Below are 15078 nucleotides of genomic sequence, written 5' to 3'. Positions count from 1 at the left end.
GAAAAAAAAACTGTTTTTTAAGGCAAGGTAGTTATTAAACAAAAGCTCCTCAAAAATGATACCCGCTTATGCTAAGGGAGGGGTTCAAGTTAAAAGGCACCATGCACAATCCAGGGCGTTCTAACACGGGTGGCTGAGTTGCTTTTTCTTCCTCCCATTTTATCACTCAGCATCTTGAATTTCTCCATTTCAAAACTCTATTTTGAAAATTAAAAAGGAGATTCTTTTAAACTATGAACACTGGTTAATTTTTTTTTTTAATTCACAAAAGTAGTCACTTCTTCCTACCCCTGTGCCACTCACATGGTCGTAAGTTTTAACACTGAAGAATTTATTGTATGGATAATCTTCCTCAGGCCCGGCAACCGAATCCTTTTCTTAAGCAATCCTCTTGTTTCCTCCTCTTACAGTCTCATTTCTGAAAGTCTGTCAAAGCTAATTATCTCTATTCTCAAATTTATTGCTCTTCAGTGTATCATAAACACATAGATTACAAAAAGTTGAAGAAAACAAGTGAAGCGTGCATTACACTGTGGAGAAAAAGACAGACATAAATAATTACCCAAAGTATCCACTCTCTCTGTTAATAGAGTAATGAAAACGACACTAGAAAAAGCCTGCGGATCCCTCCTTCCTCTTCCATAGATGGTGGTTCCGACCCCCATAAGCCAATAACAGGGACTCCAACACCATTACTTTAGAATAAAGAAGGAAGCAAAGTTCTCAGGTTTGCAGTCCTTTGACATTCCAGACCACAGACAAACACGAAGCCTACCAAACCAGTAACACCAACAACCGGTGCCTCAGCGCAGGGAACAAAGACACAGTTCTCACAAGTACACACTATCATTAAGCTCCCTCACTTGAAACTATTGTTACATATTTCTGAGTGTTCCGCTTCCAATCTCAACCACAAATTTAAAGTTTATAAAACCCCCCTGAATGATTCCTATCAGTTCTTTAAATCTAAGAACAGGATCAAACACTAAAAAAGCAACAGCCCATTTGAATTGCAATAGCCTGGATGCCATATAGCCCTGATCCCCAAAGTACCAGTTTGTTATACCCTGTCTCCCTCAGCGTCACCCTTACATGTTCCTAGTTCATTGTGGACTCCAGACATATCCCTCTAACAAATACAACTTGCCGAAAGTATTTTTGAGTACAGTAATTCACTATTATAACAACTTTTTCAAATATTCTTTCAACTAGGTTCTGAGAATAAAGCAGCGTGCACTCCAAATCTAAAGTCATTGTTTCCAGCTTCATTGAAGAAAATGAACGTGTCTTTAAACATCCAATAGCAGCTGCAAAACATTTCAGAATTCCTAGTTACACTGCAAAATACATTTTCAACCATTTAATCATAACAACTTCTAAACTGAGAAAGTTGCTTGTTTATATAAACCACCTCTGTTTACCAAACAGACAATCTCCGGATAGAGGGCTACTGCAGGATGTTGAGTAGTAAGAGAATGTTAAAATCCATGAGGTGCTGATCTGCACACATCACCATGAGGAAATACCTGAAGTGATTAAAGATAAACACCACCTGCATGCTCTGCAAAGGCTCTGCAAAGGGGTCCGCTGCTATAGCCACACTCTTTCCTCACCGAGATAAGGAGAAAGGATGGACTGAAATACCACAGTGGATTACAACTGGGGACCAAAGCAGCTGGGAACAGAAGATGAGAGCATGCAAAGGGAACGTATGTTTTACCCCTGCTGGGAACTTAGACATTCTGAAACCCAAACTCAAGAATAAATAATTAACACTTAGAACTTCTTTCACTTAGTAGCTAGAAAACTTTGTTGAGCTCTGAGATATGTCAGATTTCTTTGCATAAAATTTAACATGAACCCCAAAATACTCCTATTTAAGAATTCATATCCAGTTACTGAACTCTCCTCATGGCTATTCTGTCAAGATTAGAGCCTTGAACTTTTACCATATTTTTCTTTAAAAACAAAAATGGTCTGAAACACTCACTTTTTATAAGTTACATTTAAAAAAGAAACTCCATAATAAGGGAAGATCTGATTCTACTCATTTATTACCTGTTATAAATCTCTGGACTCTTTTAAAGAAAATCTCTAGAGTCTCTGGACTCTTTCACAAAAATGTAAGAAAATGTTTTCTAAAGGAATTATAAATTAGATGTTTACTGCAACATAGCTGTAATCTCAACAGCTTTCATCTAATAGTTATAATCAGACAGCTATGAAATAGCTAGTGTTCAAAACATTTAGCTAACCATTTCTCTGTCTATAATCAATATCAACGTAAGTATTATACTTCACGCAAAATGCAAGACAGTTGTCTACCTTATATGTAGTGAAAGTCAACCTCGAAAGAAAAAATTCTAGGGCAAGGAAGGAAAGAAACAGATCCAAGAAAAAGCAGAAGCAAACAAGTAATAAATAAGATGGCACTCCTTGGAGGACAGCAGAGTAGTTAAACTAAACAGTCAAGGAAAAGTCAAGGGCTGGAATTGTACTGCATGAGCACAGCAGCAACTAAAAATCTCTCGGTTCATCATCTAGGATAGCTTAGGTGCAAGACTAGGAGATAAGTTTTTTATGTACACAACCAACTCTTGCTATTTAAGCCACTCAAAAGAAGGTATCTAGCTGTCTTTCTTTAGAATGAAGCAGCCTTCTTCCCTAAAGCTGGCGCTGACCCACACAGCTGCATTAACTTAGCTGGCCAAAGGGTTTTCTCACTGAGAGGCTGTGTGGCCCAGCTAAACGGTAAAAAATGGCTAAAGAGAATCTAAGTCACAAATTGAAGCATTACTCTTAGTTTATTGGAATCACTTGGTAGAGACAGCGTGTAAAGTTTAGGCCCCCAATTACTTACATTCTTGCCTTGGGTTTATTTCTCTGGTTCAAATCATTGCCATTTACCCCTTGTACAGGGTTCCAGGTCTTACTGTCACTGAGGCAAAAGGGAAAATGAGGTGGGGAAAGGAGGGACAGGCAAGGCCAGAGGTGTGTGAGTGAGGCCAGGAGACAGCATAGTTGCAGTCCCCATCACAGAACAGCAGGGCCAGGCAAGCACCAGCTCTACCACGTACCTTCATTCTGGCTCCTATGCAAACTGATAAAGCAAAGTCAAGTAGTGGAGAGCTGCTCCTTGGGAAAAGCATGACTACTTAAAAAATGCAGTTGCTCACACCACCTTTCCAAGAAAGAACACTGCAGTCAGTGAGGGCAGAATAATGTGGTAGCCAAAAGCACAGATTCTGGAGCCAGACTGCTCCAGCTATTGTAAAAATGTAGACTATAATTATTATGTTCGTGGTGTAGGGAAGCTGCTATGCCAAAGGCAATCAAAATAACCAAGAGCTCTGATGAACGGCAGTCTTCAGACCACGTCAGCACTTGTGTATAATGAAAACTGATAGGACTTCTCACTGTCTAAACAAATGCCATAAGGTGACTGTCGAAGCAAGTCCGTTTTGATGCATTTTCTACAGTTGGCCAGGTCAGCAGGCTGTTATTACCATGTTACACAGATGACTGGATTAGTCAGGGTAATTTAACCTGTGGGAAGTAGCAACTCGCAGACCTGAGATTTTTACGACCACTCAAATCTGTACCCATGAACACCCCCGGGTACTGTGTCACCAACTGAAATACATTTCACAAATAAAGCCACACAATCAGGCCTGTGAGACACGAAGCTCGGGAAAGGCAAAGAGAACCACACACTTGTTCAAGGAAGTGAATTTCCCACCTGCAGAATGAGCGGGAGCTGGCTAACCAGGCTCCTCATTCACTCACCTCCTCTGTAGGACCAGCTAGGAAAAAGGAACGTCACCCTTGTGGGATGTGTTCTCTGCCAGATGCACTGCCTTTAAAAGCTATAATGTTCTATACAAAGACCAACACGAGTTACTAGAGCTGGTTTTTTTAAGCTGTGTTTTTAAGGAGACACAATTACCATTTGCCCTACAATGAGCTATAATAAGATTCAGGTGGTATATTAAACCATATTAGATTACAAGATTTTTCTGCCAACTTTTTCCTGTTTATACATATTACATCTATAGAAAGAACCCTAATCTCTGCTACAGAGTTCCTCACATATGTATAAGGGATATATGGATAAGGATGTTCATTGCAGTAACATTTAATTAGCAAAAAAAAAAATGAGAAACTACCAAAGTATCTATCAATAGGGGATCACTCAAATTATTCAAAACATGGAATGCTATATAGTGGTTAAAAAGAATGAGTTGAGGAAATACATGGATCAACTTGAATGGATCTCTGAAACATATTAAATGGAAAAAAGTGTATCTCAGACAAGTATGCATAATATATTTCCATTTATGTAGAAAAAACTAATGTGAGATTATGTACAATATATAATTGAACAGAGGAAGGTCTGCAGAGAGCTACTCTAGACTATAGTAACTTCTGAGAAGGGAAATAACACTGAGGGAGGAGAATTAAGTCACTTCTTAATCTATTTGCTTTCATTTAGTAATTTATTCAACAAATATTTAGAGTTCCTTCTAGGTACAGGTAGGTCCTTCAGGTTATAAAGATATAAAAATGAATAAAAAGACAAAGTCCCTGTCTTTCTCCAATGTTCCAGCCAAATGAACAATTTTTTGCTGGGACATGTCTACTCATCAAGGCAGCCTATTTCATCTTTGAAGAGCTTTAATTTTCATAAAATTGGCTTTTAAATGTATATTACCAAAGCCTGAGTCCTCATAACCACCAATCAATGATCCTGAATTTATCCCCTTGAGGTCATAAAGAGCACATTTGATCTTTTCTTCACGTGACAGCGCTTCAAATATTTTAAGAAAGTAATCCTGTCACCCCCTAAATCAGACCAAACACCTCCAGGTCTTCTAACTGTTCTTCATAATGACATAGTTTCAAGTCTTTCTATCTTCCTGCATGTTTCTTTCTAAATGCCCTCCTCTTTGTCTGATTTCCTCTAAAAGCTTGATGTCAAGCCATTATCATGGTGCTACAAGTGTCACCTCATCAAAAAAAAAAAATCTGTCTCATTTTTAACAACTATACCATACCTTACTCTTATTTTCCACCACACCAGCTAATCCTCTCCTTCCCCAAAATAATTTCATTTGAAAACTGAAAGGAATTTTGTTACAGAAAGTAATGCTTGCAAGAAGATACAAATCATTTAGCACCCTTAGGATTTTCCTAAGTGTTAGTTTATTAAGTGTTTCCATTAACATGTTTAATAAAACCACAAATACCATTTCATAAAGCTAATCTGAAACATGAAACTATGCCCTACTGTAGTCCAGTGGGAACGAGGACACCCTATCCACCACTGTGTCCCCAGTGCCTAGCATAATGCCCCATATGCAGCAGTTGCTCAACAGATTCATTAGACCTTGGTTTTTGCACGAGTGAAATAAGCCTCAAATCACTCAACTTTAAGTTTGTACTTGGGCAGGCGGCAAAAACTAAGTGAAGAGAGATTCATAAAAATACACCTAGTATTGGTGCAGCACCATAAAGTCTTTGGGACTCTTACATATATTAACTCATTTGATTCTAACAAACACTACATGAAGTAAAAAGAATGACAACTGCTCACCTTCCTGACAGGCAAGGAAACAGAGCCAGCCAGCAATCATGGAGTAAAAAAATCATAAAGTCATGTCACCTGACCAGCTAGGAGAAAGCTGAAATGCAACACAGTAGTGCTCTAACTTCTTCCCAGGCACTCTCTCTCTCATCGCTGCACCTCTGCCTTGCTCCACTCTTTCAATGAGAGTAAAAGGCTTAGAGGAAAGCCACCTTGTCTAAGTCCCTCTCCTATCATACTTTCAACATTCTAGGGGAGCTCCTTGGTTAAAGCAGGGCTTCTCAACAGTAGCAATATTGGTATTTTGGATCAGGTAATTCTTTGTTGAGGGTGCCTTGTAGGATATTTAGCAGCATCCCTGCTTCTACCCATGAGACACACCTGTAGCACCCTCCAGTTACAACCACCAAAAAGGTTTCCCTGCCTTGCCAACTGTTCTCTGGGGGAGGGCAAAATCTCTATCAGTTGAGAATCACTGAATTAAAGGAATCTTATAGTAAATCCATTCAAATGGAAGTAGTAATAACTTAAGAGAGCATGGAAATATTTCAGGCACATGATTTTTTTTTTCCGATAGAAACAATATAGCCATTAGCTCTTGAAAGTATATTTTTGAATTTCATTAAGGTCTGCAGGTTCAGAATAGACTACTAAAGGCAAACTTTACCTCTGTCAACTCCCAAGGCACTGGGATACTGTTTACCACAATGCACAAAACCAATAATCTCTCATTATTCGTCTCCCCTGCCATCCATTCTAGCTAAGACCTCCAAAATGCTCACCTCTTTTGCCTCTCCTTACCAGTAAAGTTCAAGCACTTGACTGGGTACTCATCCCTTTAGATTCACTCTCAATCGCTGAGATGCTTTCAGCCTCTAACGAACAATCGAAGAAAAAAAAATAACCAACCACAGAGAGAATGAAGGGCACAAGCAGAGCTTGTCTCTTAGAGCTGTGCAATCCTTTTGAGCCACGGTGACAACCCAGGTTGAATCTACACAAACAGACTCAGAGCAGCCTTTTTCTTTGACGGGAAAGAAACCCCTGTCTGGACATGAGTTCTGGAGGTGGAGAAAGATGTTGGGAGAGGGGAGGAGAGATCCTAGTAATTCGTCCCAATAACTTCTTTACATACAGCAGTAAAAGCTCCAAACAGTTGAGGGTTGGAGGGTCCATAAACGTGAAACAGTATACAACCATATACTACCCAACAGGATGGAAATTTAAGGAGTTAGAAAGGAAATTCTTGGAAGTTGTTAGTTAAAATTAAGTATTTCACTTCAGTTTTCCACAGTTGTTAAGCCATGGCTAAAGGCGGATGAATGTTGGTTGTTAGTATTTTAAAAGATTCTACTTCAGCATAAAGGTCATGTCCAACCGATGGGAGGTCCAATATAATTAAAAGGAGGTGCCTAAGTTATTCTTGAGCAATCACTTTCCTTAGTTAGAGGAAGTACTGCAAGCCTTCTGAGATTTTTATTAAATTCCCCCAAGAATAGCATGCACAGCTTGCCTTAAAAAAAAAAAAAAAAAAAAAAAGAGCCATAGCAGTAATTTTCTTTTCCTATGCATGTGTGTCATGTGGCTCTAATGGAACACTCTGCTTCTGTCCCAAATGGAGAAAGGAACTCAGAAGCCCCTCCACTGTTTAAACACATGCAATAGCCAGCTAGACTTAAAAAAGAAGAGTGCTCCTTCTCTGATCCACTGAATGCAACTTGATCTTTAAGTATTTATTATACAGCAGGTCTTCAACTCCATTTTCTGAGTAATTTTATCCAATCTTATTTCTTTTGTTCTTCAAACTTTCTTAGACTTAAACCAAAAAAATTAAATTAAGGAGATTTAATCAGTTCCTAGTGACAGCTGATTTTCCAGAAGCTATATTTCCAACATACAAACCTGAATAATGAATTTTTGGAATACGTCTGTCTGAAAAGCATGCTGTATTTTTAATAAAAATTTAATTTGGGGGGTCCTATAACTTTAGAGCAGTCACCTGTAAATTGCCGCTTTTTTTCCAGATACCAATGTCAAATTAGTTTGAAACAACAGGAAAGTAAAGTGTATTATTTTCCTTAAACTATCATGCAAATGGGCTACAACAGCCTGAAGCTACTGATAAGTCACTAGCATTAATGACTATGTTGATTAAACAAAATAAAATCTGCTATCCCCTTAAACACCGAGATACAATAATACTGGAAATCTACAAAGAATATACATTGTCAAAGTCTTGGACGCAAGAGCATGATTTAGCATTTTAACTTATGTGAAACACTATGGGCTGTGTATCAATGTTATTGAATAAATGAAATAAAAAAATTCAGCTTATTCTCTATCATCTGTGCTAAGGAAACGAACAGTGTATAAAATCAAGTCCATAGTAAGTCCAAAATAGTTTCATATCCAATCGTTTCATTAGTTATGAGAGTCAGAAGCACCAAAATTAAATTTCTTCTCTTCTTATTGCTTCTTCCCCCTCTTTGATAAAGGTGCTAAAGATCAATGAAAAGACCAAAAGGTTGGCAGCAGGAGGAGGAAGGAAAAACAAAGCAAACTGCCACAGGATCTGCAAACTCAATCATCAGCCTTTGAATAATAGAGTGAAAAATGTAAAGCTATTTGGGAGACTTAAAAGGTAAATACTATGAAAATCTTGAGAGTGTGTTTTAAGTGTGTTCCTCTTGATGTCTGATGGATTTCACTGTTCTCTATGCTGGGTAATATGGGAAAAGATGACAGAAATTAGCCATCCTAAACTCAAGAGTATATATATCACAGGACTACTACTTAACAAACATAGAACATTAATCAAACAAAATTCCATAAATGACATTAGATAAAACATGAGTACTTCGAATGTATCCAAGAATTACCATGTAACATGCAAAATGGTTTATAATACTAGATCCTTTTCATGGTATCAGCACCAATGACTTGTGTGTGTGTGTATGTGTGTGTTTATGTATAAGAAAGAAAGAAAGAGAGAGAGAGAGAGAGAGAGAGAGAGACAGAACACATCCTCATTCCTATCTCAATCAAATGGAAGACCCTGGTCAGGAAACTTTTTCAGTAACAATAGTTGGCTATTAGTCTCACAGAGATAGCTGGACAAAAACTCTATATAACTGTATTTTAGCGTTTAAAATCCTCATCCTTTGTCTTACAGAAATGTCAGTAAACCCTGTACCAGGACTGCTCATTTTTCTCTTATCAGGTGCTCAGAAAACCCCCAAAAGATTCTAAAGTTTGCCCTTACAATTCTAATGAGACAGGATGCAAAGTATCTAATGTACTAGCTGCCTGAAAATTCAGCTTTCCCTGAAAAAGGAAGGACTCAGGCTGAAGAGCATTTTGTAGATGATTAATGGTTAACTAACTGTGCTTCTAGTTTTCGGACTGCTGGCTGCTCAGTACTACATAAAATTGGCCACAGCCAAAGAACATAACAGCATTAAATATGTGTTGGAGTTTTAAAAGTGCTTCTTGAGAATTAAAAGAAAAAACCCAACACGTGTGAAAGACAAGACGTGAAATTTCAGAAAGTTTTTCTCTCAAACTGAAGGCACATTATACTGGGCTATGGAAAGCTTTTCAAAAGACGGCTGTCTGTCCTATCACTCTTGATAGTATAAGCCAATGAAAAGGTTATCATAGGAAAGATTTAGAAATGGTTCAGTAGTACATGCTTACTAAAAAACCTGGATGCAGAGCCAGTAATTTACCTCTAACAGGATAAGAAATGGGAAACCAGATTCATTTATAAAAAGGGTTAGCACTGGACTAATATGTCAACATTGCCTGGATCTATTCCAGAAATGGACGAGAATGTTTTTGATGGGTTGCAGTTTTCTCCAATATTCAGTAATTAATACATTTATTAGCAAATGAATTTTATGAGATAAACGCTTCAGAGCAAGGGGTCACATAGATTTTATGCACTCTGTAGCTGTATATAAATTAAGCACATTCTGAAAGTTATGATGATGCTAATATAGAGAAAAAGTCATGAAAATACCATGGGTCTTACCCAGGTCAAGTAAAACTACCACCATTTTGGAATTTTGAAAACTGCATTGTCATGCTTTCTGATATGCCTGAATGATTACCCCCTTGTCCAGCCCATCCATCTTTGGGCTTGAAAATGAACTTGTCAATTGAAATTTACCTTAAAATTTTAACCAAGACCTTGGTTCCAAGTATAGCAAATGAACAATGTCTCCTTTTGTTACCAAAAATAATTAAAAGTATTTTAAGAAAAGATAACTTTTCAACTGAGACTCTCTAATAGGCAAAATAAATAGTTTTCACCAACAAGTCTTTGGAGGGAAGAAAACTCCTTCTGTAAATAAAGTGGTGGCTGTGGTCGTGGGGGTGGGGACTTATTTTGACTCCATATTCAGAAAGGACCTATTAGCCCAGACAGGGCAGCTTCAAACCCAGGCCTGGGCTACCTGCTCTTTCAACAGTGCTAGTGAGGACTCACACAGAACCCAGCTCCCTCTGCAACAGCCTGGAACCAAAGAAGGTTTCTATTACCCCTCACCACCCTGCTTTTTGTTTGCTAGATTATTTTTTGTTTTTCATGCCCATGCTTGTAAATGTATAAGATAGGAAAACAAATCAAAAGAGGTAAAGCCATCATTAGACTACCTTCTTAACCCAAGCCAGGCAGAAAGAGAATTAATCGATATTTAGTACTTTGGACATACTGGCTCTAAAAAGGTAAACAATAGCAATAAAACAGGAAAGAATCCTATTCATCTTTATTTTTATATAGCTGCTATTATTATTTGGCTGTGGTTGATCATTCGTTTTTCTTTAGGGCTTTCCAAACAGAGAGCCCAATCTGAGAACTAAATTTAATTGCTCTGTGCCCCACCAGAGCACAACTATAACCCAGCAGTCAATTCAAGAAAATGAAGATCAACATTTTCTTTATAACCTGTTTTTAAGCTTTTATTTCACATAGAGACTAAGTTAAAATACTCATTTCAGAGGCCAATGTTAATTTTTAAACTCATCACTTTAAAGGGATAGATAACTTGTAGAAAATGCTAATTTTTTTCTCTTTTTGATACACAATTTACTCAAAAAACTCTGCTTGGGATTTACAGCTGTTTATTTTCATGACATTTTTCACACATACTTCCCACTGATATCAGTGAGAGATGCATATGTGAAACAGTTGAAGCTTAGAATATACTTGGCATTTACATAAGTCTAATCAATAGCCTAAATTATTATCACAAAACTTATAGGAAAATTTTATTTTCAGGCAATCATTTTTCAGGGCTGTTTGTTGTTAACTTGCTAAACTGGGATTCACTATGAAATTTACAGCTGATGTCTCGTCCATTCAAGTAAGCATTATCTTTTCATTTTCAAAAGTAAGCTCTGGCTTGGGCTTGCTGCCTCCCCTCCTTCCAGGTAACGTGAGGACGCGGCTTGCTTCCACCTGCGGGTGTATCACCACCCAGACGCGCGCCCCGCGTCCTCCCTCCACCCATCCCAGGGCCGATGTGGCACCTCGTGAGAACAGAACCCAAACACAAAAACTTTCCTGTAGCAAACTCTACTCCTCTTGCCTGGGTCAAAAGCGACCCGGCACTGGGAAGGGCACTGGCTTTTGTTCCAGAGTCGCCCAGCTGGCGAGGTAAGCGCCTCGGGGGTCCTCCATCCCCGAAGGCCGTGAGAGATGCCGTGGGACGGGAATTTTGGAGCCTCACGAAAGCAGCCTACTCTACGCAATCGATGCGCGTGGGGTGTACAAACGCCCAAAGAGAGGCCGTGGGCTGGGCAAGGATGTCATCCTAAATGTCTTTCAAATTCTACTTGAGTCTCAGGTTCACCAAGTGAGTGTCCCCCGCGGACAGCGCGCGGGGGGCGGGGGCTGGGAGTCGCCGCGCACTGGGAGATAAATGGGAACAAGGAGGGTAGCGGAGCTACAGTCAGGATGCAGGTCCGGCCCCGCCTCCGGGTACAATCAGAAAAGCTACAGTGTGACAGTGGTTTTCGGCTTCCTGTTTGTAAAAGCGAGAACCTCCCCCCCACCCCCGACTCTGGGACTGTCGTTCTTCCTCAAAACGCAGACGGACCAGTCTTCGCGCTCCGGGCCGGCTCCGAGCGCTGGGAGCGGGGGCGCGGCGGGGCGGGGCCGGCGCGAGGGAGGGGGCAGGGCAGCCGGCGCAGCGCCCCTCCCAGCCGGGCGGCCGGGGGGCCGAGCAGGGCCGCGAGGCGGACAAAGCGCCTCCCGCTCCCTCCCCCACGGCCGCGTTCCAGGAGGGAGGGGGAAGGCGGGCAGGAGGGGATGGAGGAGGAGGGGGCGGGGAGGAGGGAAGGTGCTGCCGGCGGGACCCGGGAGGATCGCGCTGAGCTGGGAGGGGAAGGAGGAGGGGTTGGGCGCCCCCGGAGAACTGGGAGGAGGGAAGGATTCTTGAAGCCCAAGATAAACAAATTGTTCCTCTTCACGTGCGGGGTGGGGGGAGGTGGGGAGCGAGCGCGGCGGCCTCTCCTCCCCTCCCCCAAGCCGGCTCTTTGTCACGGAGCGCCGGCCCCAGCGCCCGGCGAAAGCCCGCGGCGGCACTGACACCACCCCCGGCGCCGACGACTCCCAGCCGGGGGACGTGCGCGATTCATAAACCGCGCACCGAGAGGGCCGCCCGCGCGGGGCTCTGCGCCGCCGATCGGGGCGCGATCGGCACGGGAAGCCGGCGAAGGCGCGCGGCCACGCCGCGCTCCAGGCTCCCCGGGGCCGAGCCCACCCGGCACTCGGGCGGCGCGGTGGGGGAGGGGTGCGAACACCTTTCCCGAGCTTCCGGCCTCCCCCACCCAGAAAGGAAAGCAAGAGAACCAGACGGAGTAGATAAGAGAAAGGATTTTGGGGGGTGGGAACTGCCCCTTCCTCCTCGAGAAGTTAAGCCATTGGCTGCTCATTCTGTCTCGGACCCACCCACCCAGCCATTTAAGCTTCTTTCACCTCCCTGCTACCTTCCACTCCTCCAGGCTGACTAGGCCCGCAAAGTTGGCGGGTGGTGGGGCGGGGGGCGAAGCGGAGAATGCTCGGTGCTAGCAAGTTTAAAACGAGGAAGGGAAAGAATCCCAAGCAAACTTGCGTGGCGGGGACTCTCCGCGCAAGCCCTGGGTGTCGCTCTCCCCACCCGCCCCCTCCAGGCCGCTCCCCCCAGACCCTCCCCGCCGCTCCACCTGCCGGGCTGGCCCCGGGTCTCGAGCGGCAAGCGGAGCGCACCCGGCCCGCATCCGTGCGCGCGCCCGAGAGCACCCCCGCGCGCAGCCACCCTCGCTCGTTTCTCACCCACTTCAAAGTTCATTCACAAAACTCTTAGACTTTCTCAGCCCAAAGGGGGTGAGGTGGGGAGAGGAGGCGAGAGGTTCTCCTTCCACTCCCCTTCCCCCAAGGGGCTGAAGGCCTGGTGCCCGCCCAGAATCTGCGACAGCATCAATTTCTCCCCGCACCCGGCGGATGTGCTGAGCGGGGTGGGCGAAGGGGGACGGGTCTGGGGAGGCGAGGCAGCTGGGCGAGAGGTGGGGTGGGGAGCTGTGAAGAGGAGGAGCAAGGTTCCGACTCAGGGGTTCACTCTTTCAAATCGGCATCTAAGAAAGGGAGGGGGAAACTTTTCCAGCACCTCTCTCCGACGCTCCCCGAGGCTCCCTCCGCCCCTCGAAGTCGTGACTGGCTTCTCCCCCTCTCGCCCCCTCCTCCCCAAATCTGACAACCCTGACAGATTAACAGGTAGCGGCGACTGCGGCTTTTTCCCTAAGAAAAGTTGACGTTAACCCTTCGGCTTCAGCCCACCTCACTCACCGTGCAAATCAGACCCTCACACCCCCGTGTAAGAAGCTCCACGCCCCCCCCACGCGCGGCCAAGCCCGCTACCAGTGCGCCCTCACCATGATCAGCGTGTGGTTCCTCTGCTCCGCCGAGGCAGCCTCCGCATCTTGCTGGGGTTTGCTCGGGTGCTGCTGCTTGCCGGTGCCGGCGCCCGATTTCTTGGCCCTCTGCTCCAGGGTCCGCTGGTAAAGGCTCACGGTGTCCCGGCGCTCCAGCTCCAGCTGCTCCACCTGAGCTTGCTGGTACCTGTTCTCGCAGTTGACGTGGTGCCGCCGGCAGCCCTCGATGCGCTGGCGGAGCCGCTCGACCACGGTGCTGTGCTTAGGGACGGCCGCCGATCCGCCACCTGGGCCCCCGGAGCCGCTGCCGCCGCCGCAGCCACCGGCAGCGGGGTGATTGCTACTCGGAGCAGCGGGAGTACTATTGGGAGTATTATTCACACCGATCCCGGCCCCGCCGAGGCTGCTGTTCAGGCTACTGTTGATGCAAATACTACTGCCATTTGCGGCAGCAGCGGGGGCTGCGAAATCCCCCATCCTGCTCCCCGGGCACACTATTTTGGAAGAACTTTTTTTATCCACCCCCCCTATCAGCCTCCTCCTTGGGTCCAAGGATTAAAATAGTTTAAGTGGAACGCGGGGGAGACGCAAGCACATGGATGGAAACGGCGATCCCGACGGGGCGAAAAAAAGGGGGAGATTTTGGGGTGGTTTTTTTGTTTCCTTTTTTTAAACTGTAAAAGCTCGAAGGGAAAAAAGGGGGGGTTATCGGAATACCATCAGACACCTATCAACAAAAAGAATCACAACAAACTGAGCCAGCAGCAAATCGGGTTGCAACTCAAGGGGAGATCCGCTCCTCGCCTGCCTTCTTTTTATAATCCATTATTTTCTAATAAATTCCAGGAGATCTCCGGTGGTTGGCAAGCATTTTCTCCCTACGTACCGAAAAACACACCCCATGTACACACACAAGCATATGCCTCCAGTGCGGACACGCGCGACACACACTCACTCCACACCGAATCGGAAAACGGCAAGCTTGCTTATTGCATTTTCCTTCCACAAAAAAGTTTTGGTGTTTATGCCGCCCCGTGTTCTCAAAGTACTTTGGCTGCTCAGTTGCATTTCACAGGAACCTAGATATCGAATCCTCGGGCTGGGGGAAGTAAACACATGGACAGTCCGAGGCGACTGCAAAAGTAGATCGGTGAAGTCCTTTGCAAAACGCCGCGCAGAGAGCAGCCCCTAACGCTCGGCTGGGCTGCCGCTGCCGCCGCTGCTCCTGCCACCATCACAATGATCAACTGCTCGCCGCCGCCGCCGCCGCCGCCGCCGCCTCCTCCTCCTCTCGCTCCTCCACCTCCTCCTCCTCCTCCATGCCAGCGGAGTGATATCAGGACGAGCGAGCTCAGTAAACACGGCAGCGGCGGCGGCTGGAGGCCGTGAGACAGGCCCGGGGACACGGCACAAAACCCGGCCCGGACTCTCACCCGGCAGGAGCGGGCGCGGCACGCACCGGCACCCGGCTCCCGCCTCCGCTGCCTCGCCACCCCCCGCCCCTCGCACACCCCCAACCTCACTACTGCCCTGACTGGGAACCCCTAGCTGCCAGGAACGATGAAAAGAGAGATTCTGAG

General features: G+C 44.6%; 1 protein-coding gene across 1 annotated transcript in view; it reads right to left on the bottom strand.

Moving 5' to 3' along the window:
- MAML3 (mastermind like transcriptional coactivator 3) overlaps positions 1–14175 on the bottom strand; it is a 387259-nt gene extending 373084 nt beyond the window's left edge. The window contains exon 1 of the mRNA XM_045552252.1: positions 13499–14175. Coding sequence (XP_045408208.1) covers positions 13499–13975 — 477 coding nt within the window. The 5' untranslated portion in view covers positions 13976–14175. The remainder of the gene's footprint in view (positions 1–13498) is intronic.
- Between the last annotated feature and the right edge of the window lie 903 nt (positions 14176–15078).

The sequence above is a fragment of the Lemur catta genome, chromosome 5 (assembly GCF_020740605.2).
Source record: "Lemur catta isolate mLemCat1 chromosome 5, mLemCat1.pri, whole genome shotgun sequence".
NCBI classification, from domain to species: domain Eukaryota; kingdom Metazoa; phylum Chordata; class Mammalia; order Primates; family Lemuridae; genus Lemur; species Lemur catta.
This window is presented reverse-complemented; position numbering and strand designations above follow the sequence as displayed.